General features: G+C 51.6%; 2 protein-coding genes, 1 non-coding gene and 1 pseudogene across 8 annotated transcripts in view; 3 read left to right on the forward strand and 1 right to left on the reverse strand.

Annotated features, from left to right (window-relative positions):
* Positions 1-211: 211 nt before the first annotated feature.
* On the forward strand, positions 212-16891 carry PRUNE1 (prune exopolyphosphatase 1). 3 transcript variants are annotated; one of them, XM_039841560.1, is made up of 9 exons: positions 212-345; positions 869-1139; positions 7274-7366; positions 7894-8096; positions 9478-9662; positions 10355-10513; positions 11369-11463; positions 13095-13253; positions 14993-16891. In XM_039841560.1, the coding sequence occupies exons 2-9, from the start codon at positions 972-974 to the stop codon at positions 15419-15421; spliced, it is 1491 nt and encodes a 496-aa protein (XP_039697494.1). In that variant the 5' UTR covers positions 212-345; positions 869-971; the 3' UTR covers positions 15422-16891. The 3 variants fall into 3 exon arrangements, with proteins under 3 accessions (XP_039697494.1, XP_039697495.1, XP_039697497.1); XM_039841561.1 differs by lacking the exons at positions 212-345; positions 869-1139 and adding an exon at positions 1527-1778; XM_039841563.1 differs by lacking the exons at positions 212-345; positions 869-1139; positions 7274-7366; positions 9478-9662; positions 10355-10513 and having other exon boundaries at positions 8021-8096.
* LOC120585267 (uncharacterized) lies at positions 11081-11198 on the reverse strand (annotated as a pseudogene).
* Positions 16892-17314: 423 nt separating the features above from the next.
* Positions 17315-21365, forward strand: part of BNIPL (BCL2 interacting protein like) — a 10915-nt gene continuing 6864 nt past the window's right edge. Inside the window, exons 1-4 of one of the 4 annotated variants that reach the window (XM_039841572.1) lie at positions 17315-17525; positions 18354-18449; positions 18649-18713; positions 18927-19151. In XM_039841572.1, the coding sequence (XP_039697506.1) occupies positions 17482-17525; positions 18354-18449; positions 18649-18713; positions 18927-19151 (430 nt within the window). In that variant the 5' untranslated portion in view covers positions 17315-17481. The remainder of the gene's footprint in view (positions 17526-18353; positions 18450-18648; positions 18714-18926; positions 19152-21365) is intronic. The other 3 variants (XM_039841573.1, XM_039841574.1, XM_039841575.1) reach the window with 3 other exon arrangements.
* Positions 20656-20784, forward strand: LOC120585321 (small Cajal body-specific RNA 24). The gene has a single exon (XR_005648307.1).

Here is a 21365-nt window from a genome sequence, read left to right on the forward strand (position 1 = left end):
GTCTTCAGGATTCTCGAGTCGCCAAGTCTAGGGTGTGCGCTCAGGCCTGACTACAAGCTGGTTTTCAAAGGAAGTTTGTGGCATTTCTCCTCTCTCTTTCTCTCTCTCTCTCTCCCTCCCTCCCTCCTTCTCCCTCTCTCTCTTTCCCATAGGGACGAAGACAAATCAGTCAAGGACAGGCTCCCTGGAGGAGGGAGCACTGGAGGATTTCCATCAGGGCTTTCCGACCTGGTCAGCAGCGTGGTGATCAGCAGTGAGGGGGAGAGAAACAAGGAGAGAAAAACAACAGACCCTTTCTCTTCCCTCGGCCTGCGCTGGAAGGGACGGAGCGCTTGTGCCTCTCTGGTGAGAACAGGGAAGAGCAAGTGCCCTTGCTGCGTGGGGAGGAGTAGGGCTGGACAGCAGCAGCTTGCCGGACTTGGGCTCTCTCCGGCAAGGCAGTCCTTTGCTCTGGATCCACAGAAGCAGAGCCAAAGAGCAGGATATTTCCATGTTTACTCATTAAAAAAAAAAAAAAAAAAAAAAAAAAAAATCTTGCTCCTTTCCGAGTTCTCACCTTATCATTTGTTAAGTCTAGAAATGAAACTGGTTGGGCTATGTCCCTGGTAGTGCAGAAGGAGGTGTGATGGAAGAAGGTCTAGGCTCTGGGAAGAAGAGTGTGGTAGGGAGAGAACTCGCTGGGCAAGCAGGAGATCCAATACCGCGGGGCTCGGGTCCTTGTCCCCACCGCAGGCTTCTCATCAGCCACTTCCTCTCAGCTCCTACCTTGGGGAGCAGGAAAAGCTGATATCAGGCATGTGGTAGGACATAGAGGGATGGATTCATGAAGGAAGGAACATTTGATGATAAGAGTACATTTATTTTGCAGCACTCTGCACAACGTGGGTCTGGAAGGTGGCAGTTAAAAGCAGGTTGGAACCCAGCCACATTCTGAAGGGCCCTCCAAACTCTGCTGATAGGGCTGCCGCAGGATGAAACTTCAAGCAACTCCAAAGGCTGAAAGGGCAGTTGGAACAAACAAGGAGGCAGGGAGCAAAGAACCCAGGTCACAGCAGAAAAGAATGAGGAGACATTTCCGAGGCTATATCAAAAACAGGTCACAGAGTTGTAAAGAAAGAAGCAGCAGTTGGCAAGAGATTGTAGGTATTAAGAAAAGGGGCCAAAGATTAATGTTTTTGTAACGCGGACGATCACAAAGTTGGTGGCAATGGGTCAGTCTGGTAAAAGGGAGAATTCGAGAAAGGAGGACGAACTGTTTTGCCATGCGTAACTTTAGATGGCAAGCGGAGGCTCAGTGCAATGTATAGAAAGATGCTATACTTAGCCTGACTCAGGAGGGAAACTGCAGATGCCACAAAGACAGGCTACTGTGACACATAGACGTTTGTGTGACAAATGAGTGACCTTAGAAAAACGGCCTTCCCTCAATTCTCGGGGCCATTTCGAAGCTTCCGGACTACGTTTCCCAGGGCGCCCTGCGCCACGCCCCGCTCCGCGCCTCGGGAGGGGCGTCCCGTGAGCCTCTGGGCGCAGAACTCCGCCTCCGCCGCTGGGGGCGGGGCGACGTCGAGCTCTGGGAGCGCGGCTTACGCACTTCCTCCGGCGTCGGGGCCAAATCTCCTTGTGGCGGGTTCGAGTCCCACCTCTTGACTCTCGCGGCAAGCCGGAGTCCGGAGCGGGGCGCGCTCGCCGGGTAACCTGCCCGCGGCGAGGGGCGGCGGCGCGCGTGGGGCTTCACCATGGAGGACTACCTGCAGGGTTGTCGAGCCGCTCTGCAGGTAACACAGCCCTGTCTGTGACCATAAGGAATGGAGCAGGGGGTCCACGAAGAATGAAGATGTGGGACATGGGGAGGGTCTGTGTGGGGGGAACACGGAATTGTAGGGTGGGGGCTTGGGGCCCGAGCAATGGGGAACGGGAACCTAGCTCTTACGGCCCCGTCTCCCCGTTTCTGCCCCCCGCTCTCGAGAGCGGGGAGGAGGAATCGTGGGTCTGGGTCCTGCATCTGAGCCTCCGCTCGCTGTCGCCTGGGTCAGCTCGTAAGTCCAGGGCTGTGCGGCCGCCAGGGGTGCCCCGCGAGGTGTATTTGTTCCTTTCTCCCCGCCCCTCTCTCAGTTCTCCGCTCGCAAAGCCGCCTTGGCCTCCGGGGTGCACCCCGGGGGGTACGGGGGAACCTGTGCCCAGGGCTTTACTGCCTCCGAACGGCGGTTTCAGTCTGGCGGGCCCGACTTACCCTCGAATGGAGGCGGCCGTGGGGTTTTCATTTAAACCTCTTTCTAAGATAAACATACAGAATAATACATCAGGCTTATCCGTTGACCCGCAACCTGCATTCTTTGGCCCACAGTTTTCTCCCTTGGCCTTGAGACCCAGAGATTACATAAACCCCCACCCCCCGCCTGGAAGAGAGGTACAAATGTGTTTGGAATCAAAACTATAAGCATGACTCTTGAATACTTTGTGGCTTATTTTGGGTACTCTCTGAGCCAACTGGAATCTTCTAGCCATGCCCACGGCTCATGCAGCATTAGGCTGCTAGCCCCAGTTAGCTGCAAAAACACTGGCCAAAGAGAGGCTCCAGGAGGTCACCTGGCCCCACTACGTCAAGTTACACTGACCCTATAGAAACCTAGACAGACGGTTGACACTGCCTTTTTAAGTATCTTAAACTCCGCAAATACCCCAGAGCGATAGAGTCTCGTCTTTAGCAAATCCCAAAAGTCACCTGATTCTTCCCGCAGACTTGGTTGTTGGCATAAGCGAATGTCCTCACTTGAATAGGGGTGGAGTTCAATTTAACACCAGTGAACACAATTACTTGTGAAATACAAATTTGGGGAAAGTTGTTTTAATGCATAAGGCGATTTGGAACCAATTCGTTTTGGTTACCTCCAGTTTACACCACAGGGAACTCGTCAGAGGACTAATGTAGAGGTTTTATGGCACCATTCCAAGTGCTAAGCAGTTAGATCCCCACCCTCTTCCCAACCCAAATGACTGGTCTCTTTCCCACCATGTGGTAAAGGGCTCTTGGACCTAAAACCGCACCTGTGGACACCTGTCCTACAGTCTCTACCCTCCAGAGGCCCGCCCCCTAGGTAAACTGTACCTTCTACATCACCACGAAGCTGAAAATACTGCTAGTATTCTGACCTTTTCTCTTCCTGCATTCATCCCCCAAGGAACAAGATCTAGAGCTCAATTTTTCCAAACTTGTGAACTCTTGAAGGTGAGGTGGTATCTTAGAGCTCTCACCATCTCAGCCTAGCCAGGGCTGGTGGAAATGAGAGAGTTAGACTCTAGGAATGTTAGTGAGTGATCTGGTGGCAGGCATACAGCTGGACAGCAATAGTTTAGATTGCTTTTTAATTACAGAAGTTGTCAGTGTAGATGGTGAAAATTTTTAAACACAAAAAGGATATGAAATGAAAAAGGAGATCCGTTTTCTTCTACCCATCTAATTCCCCAGAGGCCACACTTGTTTCTTGAGGAAAGCATGATTTAGAGACACTGTTAAGTTTGAGTGTTTCCGTTAAGCTGTAGTTTAACCGTTAAGATATTGTGAACGCTTGACTTTTAGACAGGATAGAAACGGCTGATAACTCAACCAACTCTCTTGTCAATACCATATTTTTAGCATTTGATACCAGAGGAATTTTCTACAGCCTCTGCCACAACGAGAGGAGGCTGTTCTGTGTAAAAGAAATCCTGTTTAACTAAATGTTCTGTTCATGGTGACTCATCCCTAGTGGGGAAAGTCCTTTCTTCGGGGTTGGGCTGCATTCAAGTTTAGGTGTTCATTCCGGAGCCTGCAATAATCTGTGTCGTCTGTACTTGGGCAGGAGGCAGGCGCTGGGAGTGGCTGGTTTTCCTTGGAAGTGCCAGTCCCGGCAGCACGGCGATCAGGCAGCCCCGTTCTCTCTGCCGGGAGGGCTTCTCTGTCTCTGGCTCCCTGTGTCCTGTTTTCCCTCCCTCAGAGCAGGCATCAGACCACAGTCAGCCTCAGAAGGGAAGTGATTAACTTTGCCAGCCCTGGAGCTCATCTCCTCTCCCTGAGGCCTCAGAGAACATCAGGATACAGTCATTTCAAGTAGTGGGGTTTTTTTTCCAAGAAAAAAAGTTTATATTTACTTGTGGCCCTCAGATCGTATTTCTTCCAGTGGCAGCTCGGGTTTCCTCCTGCTCTCGGTGTAGCTATATTTGCTCTGACTCTTCTCCGATGGTCAGAAAACCGGCCGTTTGGCTCGTGCTCTCAGGCGGTGGGGATGGGGTGAGGGTGAGGAGCTTGAGCTCGTTTTTCCTAAAGGAGAATGTTGCCTTCTAAACTGAGCCGCCATGCACCCTGTTTGCCCAGGGAAGTCTAGTCTATTCTGACGTGATCATTGATCGTACCCTTTCCATTCTCGGAAGTCTCTTGGTTTGGACAACAAAGCATGTGGTTACCTGCCTCGTAAGCTGTGCTAAGTATTTGGGATGTACGCCCAGGAAAAGACAGAGCTTCTTAAGGAAGAAGCTGAGTTCCTTATGAGAGCCACAAGTGCTGGCAGCCGCGGGGTTTGAGGAAGAATCGCTGTGGCCCAGGTGGTCAGGGAAGGCTTCACAGAGGAGGTGGGCTTTGGATATGGCCTGACTGGACGGGGCGGGGCACAGAGAAGGTGGGGGGAGCTAGTGTTTACCACTAGAGTGGACACGCGTATGCTGTCTCGTTTCATCCTCGTCACGACTCCCTGAAGTCAGTCACGGCGTTATCCCCATTTCTAAAATGCGCCGAGGCTCAGGGAGGCCAGGGTCCCCCAGCAAGGAGGAGCAGAGCTGGGATGTGCCCGTCGTGGTGACTAGACCAGTCAGGCCGAGGGGATGGTGGGTGCCGACAGGGGAAAGGACTTCCACCACCGCCCTTGGTCACTCCTAGTCCCGGATTTGCTAAAGCCCCCGAGTATTCCGTCGGCATTAGTTTCCCGCGGCTGGTCTGAGTTTGGCTGAGTGCGCGGGGTTATTCGCGTCCTCTGGAAGTCACTTCTCACCTCAGAGCCACGGCGTTGTTTGCTTCCTGCTTCCTGCTTCGCTGCTGGGCCTTCCCTGGATGCTGGAGAGCTCACCCATCCCGACGCCACTACCCCGGAGCGAAGCGGCACTAACGCGCGTGCCTTCTGGGGGGAAAGGTTCTCCGAGGGCCTCTGGGTGCCCAGCCGAAGGCCTCTCCCGCTTGGCTGCCTTTTCTGTCCCTTTTACCTTTTACTCGGGTGATGTGGCCGCTCGTGTTAATTTAGTTCCCTCTCTAGAGAACATAGTTCCACCTCCTTTACTGCTTCAGTGAGCAAGTTATCTGTGCAACCACTTATCTCAAGTGCTTTGTTGTCACTTTGGTCCACAGCCATCTGGGCAGTTCTCGGTATCCAGGAAGCGGAGGGGCCTTCTCGGGTATCTGGACAAAGTTTCCAAATCAGAGGAGTTACTCCAGGACTGGGGCCGTGGGTACAGAAGTCTCACATTGAGTTGGAAAAGAGTTCAGTATTGAAAAGATGTCCCGTCTCCTGTGCTGTTCAGCGTGAGTGGGTCTCGGCTGCCACCCTCTTGAAGGCAACTTAGGGAGGTGGGCACAGGGAGAACCCCCGGCAGACCTTCCCCAGGGGCCCCCTGCCCGAAATCTTGACAGGTTATAACCTCTGTCTTCTGTCCTCCTCCTGGGAGGTGGGGGTAGGAGGTGGGAGAGAGGGTGGCTTTTCAAACGAGAACCTAATTAGTTACTAGAGAAGGCAGTTTATACCACTGGGAGTCTTCTAAACGTATCCCGTTTCTGGCTGTAGCTCTCTGGGGGAGCGGGGGGAGGGGTTACAGCAAGCACGGGCGATGATTCCAGGTTCCCCTAGGTTCTCTTTTTCCCTGAAGTTGTAGGACTTGATAGCCGTCCCTTGCTATGTCTTGTTCCCCTGACCCCTTCCCCACTCTTCTGAACTCTTCCATCTAGCGGAGCTTCTCTGGTTGAAGAAACCAGAGTGTTTGGCTTTTCATCTCTCTGTAACCCAGGAGTTAGCTAGGGAAGATTTGCCACCCTCCACCCGCCCGCCCCACCAGGGAACATTTGGCAGCTCTGGGGACATTTGATTGTCTTGACTGGGGGTGCTGCTGGCATCTAGTGGGTAGAGTCTGGGGATGCTGCCAAACATGCGACAAGGCACAGGACAGCCCCCACCACAAAGACCTACCCAGTCCAAAATGCCAGTGGTGCTAAAATGAAGAAACCGTGCTGTACCTGGTGCGTGTCACTCGGTCTTATTCCTTCGTCTCTCAGAAGCAGTCGAGAGAAAGGTTCAGAAGCGAACGGCTAAGGGAGAGTTCTTGTGCCCTGACCTGAGCCATGGGCTTCATGGTCTCATTCCGCCTGGCTCGTACCTTGAATGAAACCATGTTTCCTAAAAGGCCCGCCTCTTCGGATGGTTTTTGAAGACTAAATGATCAGTTCGTGCATGATAAAATATCAGCACAGTGCATGGCACACTCTATAAACGTTTCAGCACTAAACCAAACCCCTGTCTCTTATTGTGGGCACTGAAGGTTTTATTGTACATTATTTAAAACCCTGATAGCTGGAGAAATGCAAAGGAACAAGGCTAATAATAACTCTCCCTCCTCGGAGTTCTTATCAGCAGCTGGACTTTTCAGAGCTTTATATATAAAAGTTCGAGCAGCAGCAGCAGCTGTTCTTGCTTTAATCTGAAGCTGCTGGGGAAGTGTCTGCTTCCTGGGTTGTGAGACAGTTGCTTATATCTGGCTGTCACTGAGGATCCTCAGGGAAAGGGGACTTTTCACGGACCACTGGGTAATGGACTGGATCTTATTTTCCAAGTCTCTCTACTTAGTCTCATGATTTAGAAGTGTAACGAATCTTTTCCCTATTTTTAAAATGGGAAAAAAACCAACCAACCAGGCTTGGTATGGCTTGAATACATCAGCTACGCTGGATGCTCTACCTTTTTTGACTTCTCCTCAAGTGCCCAAAGCCACGTCAGAAATGAGGATTATTTGCCGTTCCTCTGTAAGGTAGCTTTCGAGGAGACAGCGTAGCCGCGAGGGAGAAGCGCCTTGCCACCGACTGGGTGTGCGTGGTGCGCTCGCAGCTCAGCTGGACCGATGCCCTCTCGGCTGATGACCCACATGATCACCTTTCCTTTGTCCTCTGTGGAGATCAGCGAGAGGATGTGTGTGAAGCTCTACGTGAGGATAAGGTAAACGAACATGGGGAGAGACGCTTCTGCTAATTTCTCGTCCCCAGGAGTCCCGACCGCTGCATGTCGTGCTGGGAAATGAAGCCTGCGACTTGGACTCCATGGTGTCCGCTCTCACCCTGGCTTTCTACCTGGCAAAGGTAAGTACTTAGGAACAGCATCTCTTAGAAGTGAAAGATTTGGATTCACGACCCAGCTCTGCTGCTTAACCCCATTTAGCCTTGGGGAAGTTAAAGCTCTTTAACTTTGCCAAGTCTCACATCATCATCTATAAAGCCCGAAAAGATAATATTTTACAGTGTCGCTGTGAGGATCCAACGCGTAAATGTATTTTAAAGCATTTGTAAATCATAAAGCAACATTCAGACAGTTGAATGTTGAGTTCTTACGGATGTCTGTGAGCCAGTGTGTAGACCTCACGGCCAGGTCAGGTCTTGAAGACTGATAACCTTCACCACCTAGAACCAGGCCTTGCCATGAGTTAGCCTGTGGACGCGCATGTCATTGCTAAGGAGAGAGGGCAGGCGTTGTCCTTTTATTTTTATCCGCTGGGTAATTGTGGCGTTGTCAAAGGCAGTAACTTACCCGGAGTCGCGTCTTCCTTGTCTTGTTCCTTTTTCTGTGTCTTCTGAGACTTTGCCATACCTGCTTTCACTCTCCTCTCCAGACGACCGAGGCCGAGGAAGTCTTTGTACCGGTTTTGAATATAAAACGTTCTGAGCTACCTCTGCGAGGTGACAGTGTCTTCTTCCTTCAGAAGATTCACATTCCAGAGTCCCTCCTGATTTTCCGGGATGAGATCGACCTCCATGCATTGCACCAGGCTGGCCAGCTCACCCTCATCCTTGTTGACCATCATGCCTTACCCAGGTGAGTGGAAGGAGGTTAAGCTGGTACTTACCGTGTGCCATGCCGGCCTCTGATGAGTAAGACAGAGATGAAGGAAGAATTTTTGCTCTCGGAGATCTCACAGGCTAGTCTTAATTGATAGATCATATCAGATAAAGAAAAAAAGCAAAATTATTTCCTACATAAGGCACTATCTCGTTAGTGTCTAGTTAACAAAGGCACACGCCTGTAATAATTCTATCCCTAAGTTAGGACTGGAAAAAATTGCCAACAAAGCAACACAAGGATGAGACTTTCCTAAGTCTGTCTGGCTCCTGCGAGTATTAAGATGTATGTTTCTTTTGTGGGCACAGTGGTTGTGGCAGGACGTTGACAGAGAGCATCGATCTAAGGGCATCGATCCAGCTTTCCGTTCACTCATTAATAAACTTTCGTTTAGAGGACAAAGGTGAAAGAATTCCTGTTTTCAAGAAGCTTTCCGTCGGGAAGAGTTAACTAGGCACGCACGTCATCGCGACAGGTTTCGAGTTAGGTGATAATTGTCACTCTCGGGGACAGCAGGCGCCCGAATGGTGGAGTGGATAAATACACTACAGGGGAGTAGAGATGACAGGAACGGTTTCCTCACAGAGTTGACCCTTTATCTGTCTTGAAAGGGAACGAGGTGTTTGCTCAGGGACGGGGGAGGCGAGGTAACCAGGAAAACCAGGCAGAGAGAGTGGTTAATGCAAGCGAAGCGGGCGGGCGTGAAGCAGCACGGGGCGCTGGGGGCGCTGGGATTGGGTTTGCATGGCTGGAGCGGAAAGTATGAAGGAGAAGTAGGATGTGGAAGAGGATAAGACGAGAGAGGTCGGCAGGGGCCAGATCGTGGAGGCCTCGTAAGCCCTGCTGACGAGCCAAGGTTTTATTTTAGGGCCGTGGGAAACTGTTGTTAATTGTATTGAGCTGCTGGACTAGATCAGATGAGAGGTATCAAGGGCCTAGGATCGGGCAGCAGCAGAGAGTTGGAAGGAGGGAAATGGGTGGGAATCGAGAGAGAAGCCACGGGATCTGGTGACCGGCATGGACTTTGGGTATTAAGTGAACTGAGGGAACAGGAGAGTTTGAGATGTTGGGCATCGGGGGTGTTGGAAAGGTAACCCTGAGAGACGTCAGGGGTGTGTGTGGGCGAGGTATTGGTAGCAGATACTCTACCAAATTCACGCGTACACTAAAGTCGTCTTCAGTTATAACATTACAGAATCGAGAGGAGTGGGGCAGAGGTGGAAGTGACCAAGGGTCTAGGTGTTGGCCTTAGCTATCTGCAGTGTCCCTCACGGGTGAGGTGGCGCTTGGCTGGAAGCAGCGGAGTGCTCCTACCTGTCTCTGTCTCTCTCTCCCCCGCACCCCCGTCCCCACACAGAAGCGACGCAGCGCTGGAGGAGGCAGTAGCAGAGGTGATAGACCACCGGCCCATCGAGCAGAAGTGCTGCCCTCCCTGCCACGTTTCCGTGGAGCTGGTGGGGTCCTGTGCCACCCTGGTGACCGAGAGGATCCTGCAGGGGGCACCCGAGATCTTGGACAGGCAGACGGCAGCCCTTCTGCATGGTGAGGGCGGCTTGGTGGGGGCCGACTGCTTAGCCCCTCTGTGCTTGTCCCAGAGAAGGGAGAGTGGGAAGTCTAGACGCTTCCAGCCTGACCACAGCAAAGGGTGGGGCTCTTTCAGGGGCAACTAGGCACTGCGAGGCCGGGGTGCTTTGCTGGAGAACATGGAAAGGAGGCACCGGACAGCTGACCTGGGAGCTGTGCTCACAGCACCGTGAGGTGCAGAGAGGAGGAGGCCAGGAAGCAGGAAACGGTCCAGTACCGTTTCTGCCCAGGAAGTAGTTGTGTGACCTCGAGGAAATCTCTTAACCTTTTTATTCTCATTTTCTCCATTTGTAAAAAAAAAAAACAAAAAAAGAAGAAAAAGCAAGTTGGACTAGAATACCTCTTCCAACTTATAAGATTCCTTGTTGGAATTTGGCCTGTGGAAGAGAGGGTGTCTCTATGACGAGGTTTCGGACTCTCCAAGGGTCGGGGCGCAGGCGTCCTCACTGCCTTTCCCCTGCCCGCCGCCCACCTCTTAGTTTGGATTTGAAGGTCTTACTCAGGACATGGTCCCAGTTTCTTGTTCTGTTTGCAGCGAGTTTGCCATACGGTCACCTCTGCTTTGTGCCCATTTGGAGGGCCGCGTGTGTTTTAGGGGTCATGAATGGAGGGCCACAGGATTTGCATTCTACCTTCTCCCTTCCCCGCAGGAACAATCATCCTAGACTGTGTCAACATGGACCTGAAAATTGGAAAGGCCACCCTAAAAGACAAGAACTGTGTGGAGAAACTGGAGGCCCTCTTCCCAGATCTGCCCGAGCGAAGCGACATCTTTGATTCTCTGCAAAAGGCAAAGTTCGATGTGTCAGGTATGAAGTGGTAGACGGACCTCTCTCCCTCCCACGTGAAGAGAACAGGTGGGCCAGCCTTGGTCCTTATGTCCTTGAGCACCATCAAAAACGATCTCAGAGCTTGCGTGATGATTTAAGCCTTACACCACAGAGAAACGAGATGGCGCGTGAGTCCGATCGGGAACTAATCGATCATTTACTGGGTCGTTCTGTCTGGGCCACTGGGAGGATGAGGAGGAATACATTGAGAGTCTCAAAGGTTTCCAGTCTAATCAGAGGATACCGGCATATAAATAACGTATACAGAGGAAATACTAAATGATCAGCTTGAGATCTAGATAATCGGTTAGGGAAGCAGAAGAAATAGGTTGAATATACCAAGGACAAAGGAAGAGAACAAAAACTTTCCATAATTTTCTACCCGGCTACCACCTGTTGACATAAAAAGAAAAAGAAAAGTACCACATATACTTTTAGAAACAACACAGAAGGGGCCTCTCTTCTCTTCACCCTTGTTTCCAAAGTCCCTTGCTCTAGCGGTAACTATTGTGACCCAGTCGTTGAAAGTAATTTTTTTATTTTTTACGCCGACAGCACCAGGACTTCCCGGGTGGTCTCCCATCCAAATACTAACCAGGCCGACCCTGCTTAGCTTCCGCGATCAGACGGGATCAGGCGTGTTCAGGGTGGCATGGCCATAGACTAAAGTAATTTTTTTATATATAATTACATTCTTAGCTTTCAGCCACGTTCATTGCCCCAAAAAGAGGCTGTGTTTTTCCTCTTTCTTGATCCATCTCAGTGTCCTTCCCTTCCTGGTCTTGGGGCCCGGGGCTCTCTGGTTTGACCCCTAGTCGTACATCTGCCTTCTAGGACTGACCACTGAGCAGATGCTGCGAAAGGACCAGAAGACCATCTCCAGACAAGGCATCAAGATGGTCATCAGTGCCATCTATATGGATTTGGAGGTAGGAGCGAGACGTGGGCGTGGGTGGGGAAAGAGGTCAGTCACAAGGGCGGTCACGTGGGTGGCCTTACCCCTCACTCCTGGCGCTCCAGCCGACTGTCCCCGCACCCGTCTGTGCCTCTCCGTCTCTGTCGTAACTCCCACAGTTCATCCTCTCTCACTGCACCGCTGCGACAGCCCCCAGACTGGTTTCCCTGCCTCCACTCTTGCACCCCTACAGACCACTCTCCCCACAGCAGCTGGAGCGGTCTCCTTAAAACACAAGTTAGATCATGACACCTGCTCCCTTCACTGCCTTTTCTTTGCACCGCCAAGAGGGTGTCGAGGCCTCGCTGTGGTTTCCAGGCCTCGCTGTGGTTTCCAAGGGTGCTCTGGCCCTTGGCTTTCCCTCTGGCCGATCCCGCTCCGGCCCCGCTTCCCCGCTCCCCCGCTCCTGTGCTCCCCGTGCTGCAGCCTCGCTGGTTTTCCTTCTGTCCCTCTGAGCCCGTCAGCCCATTCCCGTCCCAGGACCTCTGCACTTGTTTTTCCCTTTGCAGAGTCTTACGGTTCGGGTCCTAGCTCACATGTCTCCTCTTTTCAGTTTTTTCCTGACCATCCTAACCGGAATAATGTTCTCCCTGCTCAAAACTCTCTAGCACTTATTTGGCTAGCACATAACACACTGAAATAATCACAGTTCCTGGTCTCCTCGTTTATTGTCGATAGTCCTCTGCTCCTTTATCGGCTCCACCAGAGCAAGAACTCTATTTCTTTTTTGTGCTATATCTCCTTTGACAGTGCCTGGCTCATAGTAGATGCTCAGTAAATTTCGTTGGCATGACGAATGAATATAATTTTGATAACGGTATTGTAATTGCTCATTTCATATCATATTGGTTGGAATCATTCGGCAACCTGAACTGAACGCATAACTCTCACAGTCTGCACAGCTTTCTGCTAAATATTGTATGAAAATACCAAATGAATAAAACTAAATAGCACAGCCTCTTCCCTTATGACTCATAACCTAGTCTGGGAAACAAACAGCAACACGAAAGGCTTACGCAGTAGCGTAGCTGCAAGACAGATGGACACGTCTGAGGAAGGCCCCGATCTGAAGCAGCCAGTGGTGTTACCCGCTGGAGGGAACACTGCGTGAGATTTTGGGGAGGAGTATAGATTGGCCAAGAGTGAAGGGCCAAGGACGCAGTTGTCACATGTCTGTTCTCATCTGTATGCCCTGCTGTTCAGTTTTAGAATAAAAATAACCACAAGGCAGAGACCCTGCCTGTTTGATTGCGAGAGCAGGAGATGTGCCAGCACGTTACACATATTATCATCTTTCGATTCTTAAAACAATCATGTTTGGTAAATGTTTTATGCTCATTTCACAGATGGGGAACCTTAAGTCTAGGGAGTTTAATATAACTCCTTGATCATAGCTAATAGGTAATAGGGCTGATTTTCAAACCAGTTCTATCAGACCTCAAAGCCTGTATTCCCCCCATTCTACAAACTGCCTCCCAGCACATACCACAGAGCAAATACCACGTACCCTTTTTACGGAGTGTGAGTCTCAGGCTCACATGCAAGGAAGCGTCTGTAAGCCCTTTCTGCTGCAGCCCTCATGCCTGTCCATTTCTTGTCTTCCAGGCCTTCCTGCAGAGGTCCGGCCTCATTGCGGATCTCCGTGCTTTCTGCCAGGCTCACAGCTGTGATGTCCTGGTTGCCATGACTATCTTTTTCAACACTCACAATGAGCCAGTGCGGCACCTGGCTATTTTTTGTCCCCATGCTGCACTCCGAATGACGGTGAGTCTCCGTCCCCTCCCGAGGGCCCCTGGAGCTCTGCCCGTCCGCGCCACCTCACGTCGGAAAGACCTCTCCTTGGTTCTCATATTTACACAGACGTCCCTTGGCCTGTTTCCCAAATCTTCCCGCTTTTGCCTGTTCCCTCCGTACCTGACTGTCCTTGGTCACTTTACTGCCAAAGAAGGGAGATTCCAGAGAGACTGAGAGACGCAGTTCTTACCGAGAAGGAGCGACGTGCCGGGTTAAAAGGAAATGTCGCAGAACTGGGGTTCAGACTCAAGTCGTCATTTAATCATTCATTCCCAGCCCTGAAAATCAATTCTTTCCTTCTTATCCTATTGCCTGAAGACGGAGGCACAAGAGGAAGCTTTTCTACAGCTTACCCCTGCAGGAGCCAGCTACACCGTGCAGCACTGGCTTGGTAAAGAAGTGACCTCAGAGCTGGCTTGTTTTCTTTCCTGATCTTCCGTGGGGCCACTCGCCCGCCTCCTCCCCTTTCTTTCCCTCTGTTGGCTACTCACCAGCCCAGGGAAGAATTTAAAACTGAGCTTCAGGCAGGCCAGGCACGCTTTGGGTTGCTCGGGCTGAGCGAGGACGCTGAAGGCTGGCCTGCACACCACCAGAGACTCCTTTGGGCCCCTAAAAGGTCCATCGGCCCCTTCTCACTTCTCTCTGCCTTTGTCTCCTCCAAGAAGCCAGGGTACCTCAGTTCAGTGGAAGGTAGCTTGGCGTTGTGGAAGAAACTACAGTCTTTAAAGGCAGATGGACATGCTTTTCTGTCCCAGATTTGCCACGTACTTGCTCTTTGAGCTAAAGCAAGTCAGTTGACTTCTGAGTCTGCAAGCGGCATAACATCACTTACTAATTAGTCTGATGTAATCAGTGAACATGATATATGTGAAGTGCATTGCTGGGCACAGACGGTGGCTCTTACTGATCACGTCACGAAGGAAAGGGCTCTCTGGCGACAGAGGTGGCTCCCCCACCTTCCTGCGCCGCCACCGCTGCCCTCCGTGCTAGGAATCGGGAGTCCTCTCCTCGCAGTCCGCCCCGCCATTTCCTGTCTTCCTCCGTGTTAGGAATGATGTGATAAAGTGACTCTGAGCACCAGCTTTGGCGACAGACCTAGGTTGAGGTGTCAGCTTTGCTTCATTTAGTCTGTGACTTCAGGCAAGTTACCTAATCATCCCGTTTCCCCACCTGTAAATGAGGGAACAGTGACATGGCGTCTTACCAGCTGGGGTTTGATGAGAGAACGTTTGTAAATAGCTAGACCTGGCACCGTGCCGGGCAGACCTCCCACCCTACTTGGATCTATTTATTCTTTCTGCCTCCGCCCTTCCCCTGACCTCAGTATAGATGCTTGTCCCATCCCAGCCAAGGACAGAGTTCAAGTTTTGAACACGAGAATACACTTGGAAACAACGCTAGGTCAGGAGCTGGCGGCCCTGGATTCTGGTTCAGATTCCACCATCACCTACGTGATCTTGTTCAAGATGTTTAATTTCTTGGGGCTTTGGTTTACTGATTATAAAATGAAGTATATGATCTCAAATGCTTCTTTTGTTTCTAAAATACTAAGTGTACTAGCTGATGTGCCTGTGGTTGCGAGCAAGGAAACTGAACCCAGGGTGACTTAATAAAATTTTCTCCTCTATAAGAGAAGCCTGTATCTTAGAAGCCTCGGCAGTTTGTGTCACCACCTCACATAGCATTTTCTGGTCTCTTCTCCCCTTTAGATCTGTGGAGTTCTGGAACGCTCCTCCTCTCCGTCCCTGAATCTGACCCCCGCCCCAAGTATCCACCCTAACCTCCAAGCCTACCTTCAAGGAAACACCCAGATCTTTCGGAAGAAACTTCTGCCTCTGCTCCAGGAAGCACTGTCAGCGTATTCGGACTCCAAGGCCACCCCTTCAGGGCAGCATGAGACAGCGGGTGTGTCCGGGGAGCAGGTAGACAAGGAATTGGATGGGGCAGGTGCCCTCCTTTTTCCCAGACTGAGCCAGGATGAGGAGGAGCCCTCGCTGCCCCCGACGCCCATGAACAGCTTGGTGGATGAGTGTCCGCTGGACCAGGGGCTGCCCAAGCTCTCAGCCGAGGCCATCTTTGAGAAGTGCAGTCAGATCTCGCTGTCACAGTCTACCACTTCCTCCGTGTCCAAGAAGTGACAATTGGGAGGGAAGGGAATAGTGGAGGTTGCTCGACGCATCTCGAATACACGTTCTGAGACGGATCAGCGTTTTCCTCGTTACTCCAAGACCTGGTGTGCTGTAAACCCGGGCGAGATGGGCCAGGGGAGGGGAGTGGCTGCTGTAGGGGTGGCCCTTCCCCCCCCAGGTCTCTACCAATCAGATTTTATTATTTAACTTAATTTTTTAAACCTGCGCTGACTCCTCTATTCCATTTTGCCGGGGACACAGTGTAACTCCTCCACGGTTCCAGCAGTGACACCAAAGGACGTGGGCCCCAGAAGTGCCCTCAGCAAGGCTCTTTAAGAGAACCAGTGTCTCTCATGGAACCATTCATTGTCTCCGTGTGTTTGTTTATTCTCTGATTAATTCACGTATTTATTGAATACCTACTTTAAGCTAGATAGAAAATTGAGTGTGCCGTGGAAACTCCTGTTCCAGCTTTCAGCCTTCAGCAGATTCCCGGCTTCGTGAGTCCTCTTCCTGCCTCTGATGAGGTGAAAGTGTCTGGTTCCGAATAGAAATGGCTAAATTTCTATTCTGTGTGTACTGTGACTCTCAGCATCATTTGGGAGCAGATTAGAGGCCATTATCTTCTGTCCTGATCAGGCGGGCTGACTCTCAGTTTCTTTGGCTCCCTCTGTCCCGAAGCCACAGGGAGCCAGAAGAGACCCCATAGACCCCTGGTTCTTGGGTGCTCAGGAGGCGCTGGACCTCATGGTCATTCTTCCCGAAAGACACAGAACCGAATTAGGGGCCAGGCTCCGTCCCCCATCTTAGCAAGTCTGCCAACTTCTTGTCCACGTCGCTCTCTTGTTCAGAGTGAGAGGAAGCGTGGGATGCTACCGCCGACTGCCGTGACCTGTGTGTCTCTTGGGAAGACACGGCTTCTCTCTACGTCTTGTTTTCCCCATCTGTAGAACCAGGGCTCTGGACTGGAAGTTCTCGTACTCTGTGATCTGCCTCTTGCCGCCATCCTTTCTCTCTGCTTCTGTGTTGTTGTGTTTTTGGTTTTTTTTTTTTCCCGTTTGCCCTGGGAATGCTTAGGGTCGCTGGACTGCCTGTGTTTATGTGTGAGTGTACCAAGGGACTCAGCCTCATGTGGCATGTGCCGCGGTGATTCATAGCAGAGTGATGCGAAGTGCGCCCCCCACTGGCCTGCTCTGCACCTGCATTCTCCTTTTCTCTCCAGCCCTCCTGTCCCCCTGCCCCCGCCCCACAGCTCTAGGCTGTGTAAGGGGCCGCCAGTTTCACTGGACGGTGGGGTGCGTGGTGTTTTGGCATGGCGTCTTCAGGAGGACGGGGACAGTGACTCTACTTTGCAGGGATGATGTGTGTAGGCATCGAAAGGCAAAAGCAGTGGCGAGGTCACCGGGCCAAAGGAATTTGTTTGTCACTTGGGTGCCTTGTTCTGCATTTTGTTAAAGTATTAAATGTCTTTTTCCTGTCTTCCTGTCTCTTTTTTACAGCTGTAGTCAGGGCTGTCCCTGGGGTGATTTTTCAGCCTCCTCAAGGGTCACCCCCCGTCCTCCTGCCGTACTTCGTGTAGGAATAAGCAGCAACAGTCTCTGCTCATCCTCAGCCTTTCCTTTAATTAGTGTCTCTTTCCAGAACCCTCTTCATAACACTTCTGTGTCACCGATTTTGCTGATGCTCAAAAAGTAAGGCCAAGGTAGTCTTAAAACCAAAATGGTTTTTACTGTTGCCTTTTTTCTTCTTAAAAAAAAAATAGCAGTTTCCAGCTTATAAGGTGTCTATAAGACAGAACAAGTTGCCTTACTGAACCCCCCAAGACCAGAAATTGTGCCCTCTTCCCCGAACCCGCCCCCACACAGGCAGGGTTCTTCTTTTGGGCGAACCTGCTTCTTGGGAAGGGAGGTGGCGAAACCTGTTTGAAGGCGAGGTTACCTCCCTTCCCCACCTCCCTCCTCGGAGGCAAGGGCAGCAACAGCTGAGGCAGCGAAGGGCACAGAGGTGCTGGGGAGCTGGAGCGGCCTGCTCCCCGGCAACCCCAGGTGCTTAAAGCCGGAGACGGGAAGATGGGAAGTCTACCGGAGGCAGGAGACAAGACCCTGGGTCTTGGGTAAGTAAGAGCCTGGCCGACCTGAGGGGAAACGAGAAGCGAGTGGTGCTGAGGGACTGTCCCACCATCCAGCTGTCACCAGGTCGAGTCTCGCGTTCCTAGGGACAGTGAGACTGTAGGAAAATCAATTTGCAGAGAAGGGACGGGTGGCTTTAGGCAGGACACGTCAGCATGGTGTGGGAGCTGGGGAGTCCAGGGTAATTCCCTATTGTGTTGTGTGTGTTTTTTTTAAGAAAGTTTGTATGTTGTGTCTGATAAATCTGCCCCTGTTTTCTAACCCCACCCTCCAAATTGGCCATCGGAAAAGCCGACCCAGAACTAAGCTTTTAGGTCCAGGTTCTCCTCCCCGGCAAACCTTTCTTCCTCCTCACCTTATTCCTCACCCTCCACCTGTGCCACGGTTTCCCCTAACCAACCACTCCCAACATGGTGGAGGAAAGGCAGGCCTGACTAGGTAGGTGCCATCTTCCCGAACTCTGCCCAGTGACAGCTGGGCAGGGCAGGTCTGTCGGGTTCCAGCCCGTTGGAATGAGGACTGCTTCTCACCCCTACTCTAGGTGGAGCAGCTGCCATAGGGGTAAACACGACTGGTTTCGCTTTCATCCTGCTCCCCAACCCGACAGCGGGGCCCATCTGCCCAGCGAGTGCTGAAGCTGGTAGAAATGTCTGTCTAGGAGACGAGACCTGAGTTCTTTTCCAGGCCCGCCTTCCACGCTGCACCTTAATTACAATCCCTATCCCAGTGTCCCACCTCTCATCCAGTTCCCCTAAGACACTGCCTCGTGTGTCTCACGGTCGTCTCTTCCGGGGCCCGGGGCACTGTCTTAGGGTCAGGGAGAAGGCAGAAGCAGCAGGACTAGCAGCGTCCTCGAGACCTGGGGAACTGGACCTGGAGGAGGAATGGCAGGACGAAGAGTTCCCCCGGTGAGGAGGTGTGAGGGAGGCTGGGAGGAGGCACGGATGGTCACCAGGGGAGGGCAGGGATGCTAAACTAGGACTTGAAGGTCAGATGGGAAAAGGGAGCAGAGGTGGTAAATCGTGGCGGAGAGAAAATGGATCGGTTGATCCCTGGCTTGACGCCTTTGGCCTCGATTTTCCCCCCTTTTAATTGTTTTCCCTGCAGATTGCTCCCTGAAGAGGCCGACACTTCTGAAGGTCCTGCTGGCCCTAAAAGAGACGCACAGGCAGGTGGGTGCAGTAGAGCCTCGGCCTCAGGTTCTTGATTCCAATCCAGGGAAGGGTCATGCCCCCCCCACTTTGGCAGTTCTGCCACCCCTTTCCCCACGTCTCCTGCGCGGTCTTCTTTAGAGTTCGGCCCCATATTATCGCCCATATGCAGGAATCTACCTCCCCCGCTAACACACACATCTCTATTCTTTTGTCGCCTTCCCCCAACCCCAGGTACCCCCAGCACGTTAGCCTTGTGTGGCCAGCGCCCCATGCGTAAGCGTCTCTCTGCCCCAGGGTTGCTACTGAATCTGACAAAGGAGCCTGGAGATGATGGAGCTTCTCCTACCCACTCTGTCCCTTCCTCTCCCGGTGGCAGCTCTGACCTGGAAGTAGACGAATTGGAGACACCTTCAGACTCGGAGCAGCTGGACAGTGGACATGAATTTGAATGGGAAGGTGGGAAAGACACCTGAGGACTTAGCTGGTAGAAGTAGAGGCCAAATTCAAGAAGCTCAGGATGGACTTAATGGGACTGAAGTCAGAGCTAATGAGGTGGGGACTGAGAAGTGAGGTCAGCAAACGCTCTTTCCTCAGAATGGAAAAGCAGAGCCGAGAGGTCGGATGTGACAGCAGTCAGTAGAGGAGGGGTGGCGTCCTTCGTTTATTAGGGAAAACTATTGAATGACTGTTCCCAGCCATCACCGAGCCAGAACCGGAGTTAAAAAGATGAGAACAGAGAATTGTCTGTTCCGTAAGAAATAAACATACAAATAAGCGCAGGTAAAGGTTGAGATCTGCATGTTACCTGCAGGTGTGGAGAAGGAAAGGTCAGTCGTGGGGGAGGGGCGGGGTCAGGAAAGGCTCCCCGAGGAGGGGCTCCGAGCTGGGCTCCGAGCTGCGCCCTCGAGCTGGAAGGAGCAGCTTGGGCAGCAGCGTGGCGCGTCGGGGAGTTCAGAGCGTCAAGCGTGACTGTGGGATATTAAGGAAATCTTTCTTCTTCACTCAACGCTTCTGACACCATCGGGGTGGGTTCCCCCACAGCAGCCAATTCTCCAGCTCTCCAGACGCCAGCTGGGTGTCCTGCGATTCACATATGACACTAGACTACCTGGGGTCAGCGCAGATCCCAGAGGTTAAGGGCTTGGTCCCCCAAGACTGCCCCCGCCCCCCACTTCAAACACCAGCCGCATGTTCAGGTTGTCGCCTGTGCTCCTGACCAACTGGCGACTCACGACCCCCTCCTCAGCTTCGATACTGTGCTAGAATGGCTAATAGCACCCAGGAAAACCGTTACTTATCAGATCACAGATTCACTCTAAGAGGGTGCCACTCAGGAAGAAGAGCTGCGTAGGATAAGGTGTGTGGGAGGGGTGTGGAGCTTCTGGGCCCGCGGCGGGTACACCACCCTCCCGGCACCTCCACGTCCACTGGCCCAGAAGCTCTCGGAACTCCTCAGTCCGAGTTTTCTTGGAGGCTTCATTATGAGGACTGATCGACTAAGTCAGTGGCCAGTTAGTGATTAACTCAGCCTTTAGTGTCCCCTCCCCAGAGGTCGGAGTGTGAAAGGTCCAACCCTCTAATCACATGGATGGTTCCCCTGGCAACCAGCTGCTCATCCTTTGGGGCTTTCCAAAGTCACCTCATTAATAAAAACTCTGGGTGGTTGGAAGGCGCTTGCTCTGAATAGAAAAAGATTTTCCTTTCACCTTTCTCATCGGGAGCTGTTTCAGGACCCAGCGACAAAACAAAAATATACATTTATTATTATATCACAGATATGAAGGGCTGGGAGGTAAAGAGAATGCTCTGCTAGGTAGGCAGGGTCCACCATGGAGATCCTTGCTACCATGCCAAAGAGTCTGGATTTTATTCTGTGGGCAGTGGGGAGTCATCGCATGGTTTTGCTCAAGGAAGTGACACGATCAGGTTCCATCACTCTGAAAAGATTGGAAACAACCTGTGGACATTTATGTTTATTCAGTTTCTTCTTAAGGTGAAGAAAACTCTTTGTAAATGTCCTAGAGAAACAGAGTAGCTTTCTGTTCACCCTTTGCAAGTCAAAAGGTGGATCGTTCCACTACTGACATTTATAAAAATAAAAATAAAAAAATAATAAAAAATTTTTTAAAAAGATTGGGAAGAACCTAAGGCCCCTCAGTAGGGTATCAGTTCCATTACGGCGCATCTATACGGTGGAGTACTAAGTACCAGGCGACTATTTTTTCAGATGAGGCAGCTCTTTCTATTGCTATGGAAAGATCATGCAGAATTAGTGGGTATGGGGGATTGCCATTTGAGTGAAAGAGGTAGGAGACAAAAGCAGGCAATGCTGTAGAGGATGGCATGGGGGGAACGGAGTGGAGGCAGGGAGACCAGTTAGGAGGCTGGTTCTGAGGCCAGATGAGAAATGCTAAGAACCCGCACAGGCCAGTAGCAGTGGAAAGAACAAAGAGTGTAATGGACATAGATGGGGCAGGATCCAGGGTCCAGTTGTCTCGAGGGCTGAGAGAGAGGAAGGCGTCTCGGATGACGTCCAGTTAGGTTCTCTCTCAGGAAGCTAGATGCATGGCGTCATTCATCAAGAAAGGAAGTGTGGGAGAGAGGAGGAAGAGCATGAGTTTGAGTTGCACTTTGAGTCTGGTGACTTGGAGATGACGGAGGGACACAGAG

The sequence above is a fragment of the Pteropus medius genome, unplaced genomic scaffold, assembly GCF_902729225.1.
Source record: "Pteropus medius unplaced genomic scaffold, Ma_sr-lr_union100, whole genome shotgun sequence".
Taxonomy (NCBI): Eukaryota; Metazoa; Chordata; class Mammalia; order Chiroptera; family Pteropodidae; genus Pteropus; species Pteropus medius.

Excerpts from the sequence above, each read along its gene's own strand:
- PRUNE1 (XM_039841560.1), top strand. The coding sequence starts at position 972 with ATGAAACTTCAAGCAACTCCAAAGGCTGAAAGGGCAGTTGGAACAAAC. Across the intron at positions 1,140-7,273 it reads GCAGCAGTTGGCAAGAGATT|GAGTCCCGACCGCTGCATGT; the intron begins GTAGGTATTAAG and ends TCTCGTCCCCAG. Across the intron at positions 9,663-10,354 it reads GACGGCAGCCCTTCTGCATG|GAACAATCATCCTAGACTGT; the intron begins GTGAGGGCGGCT and ends CCTTCCCCGCAG.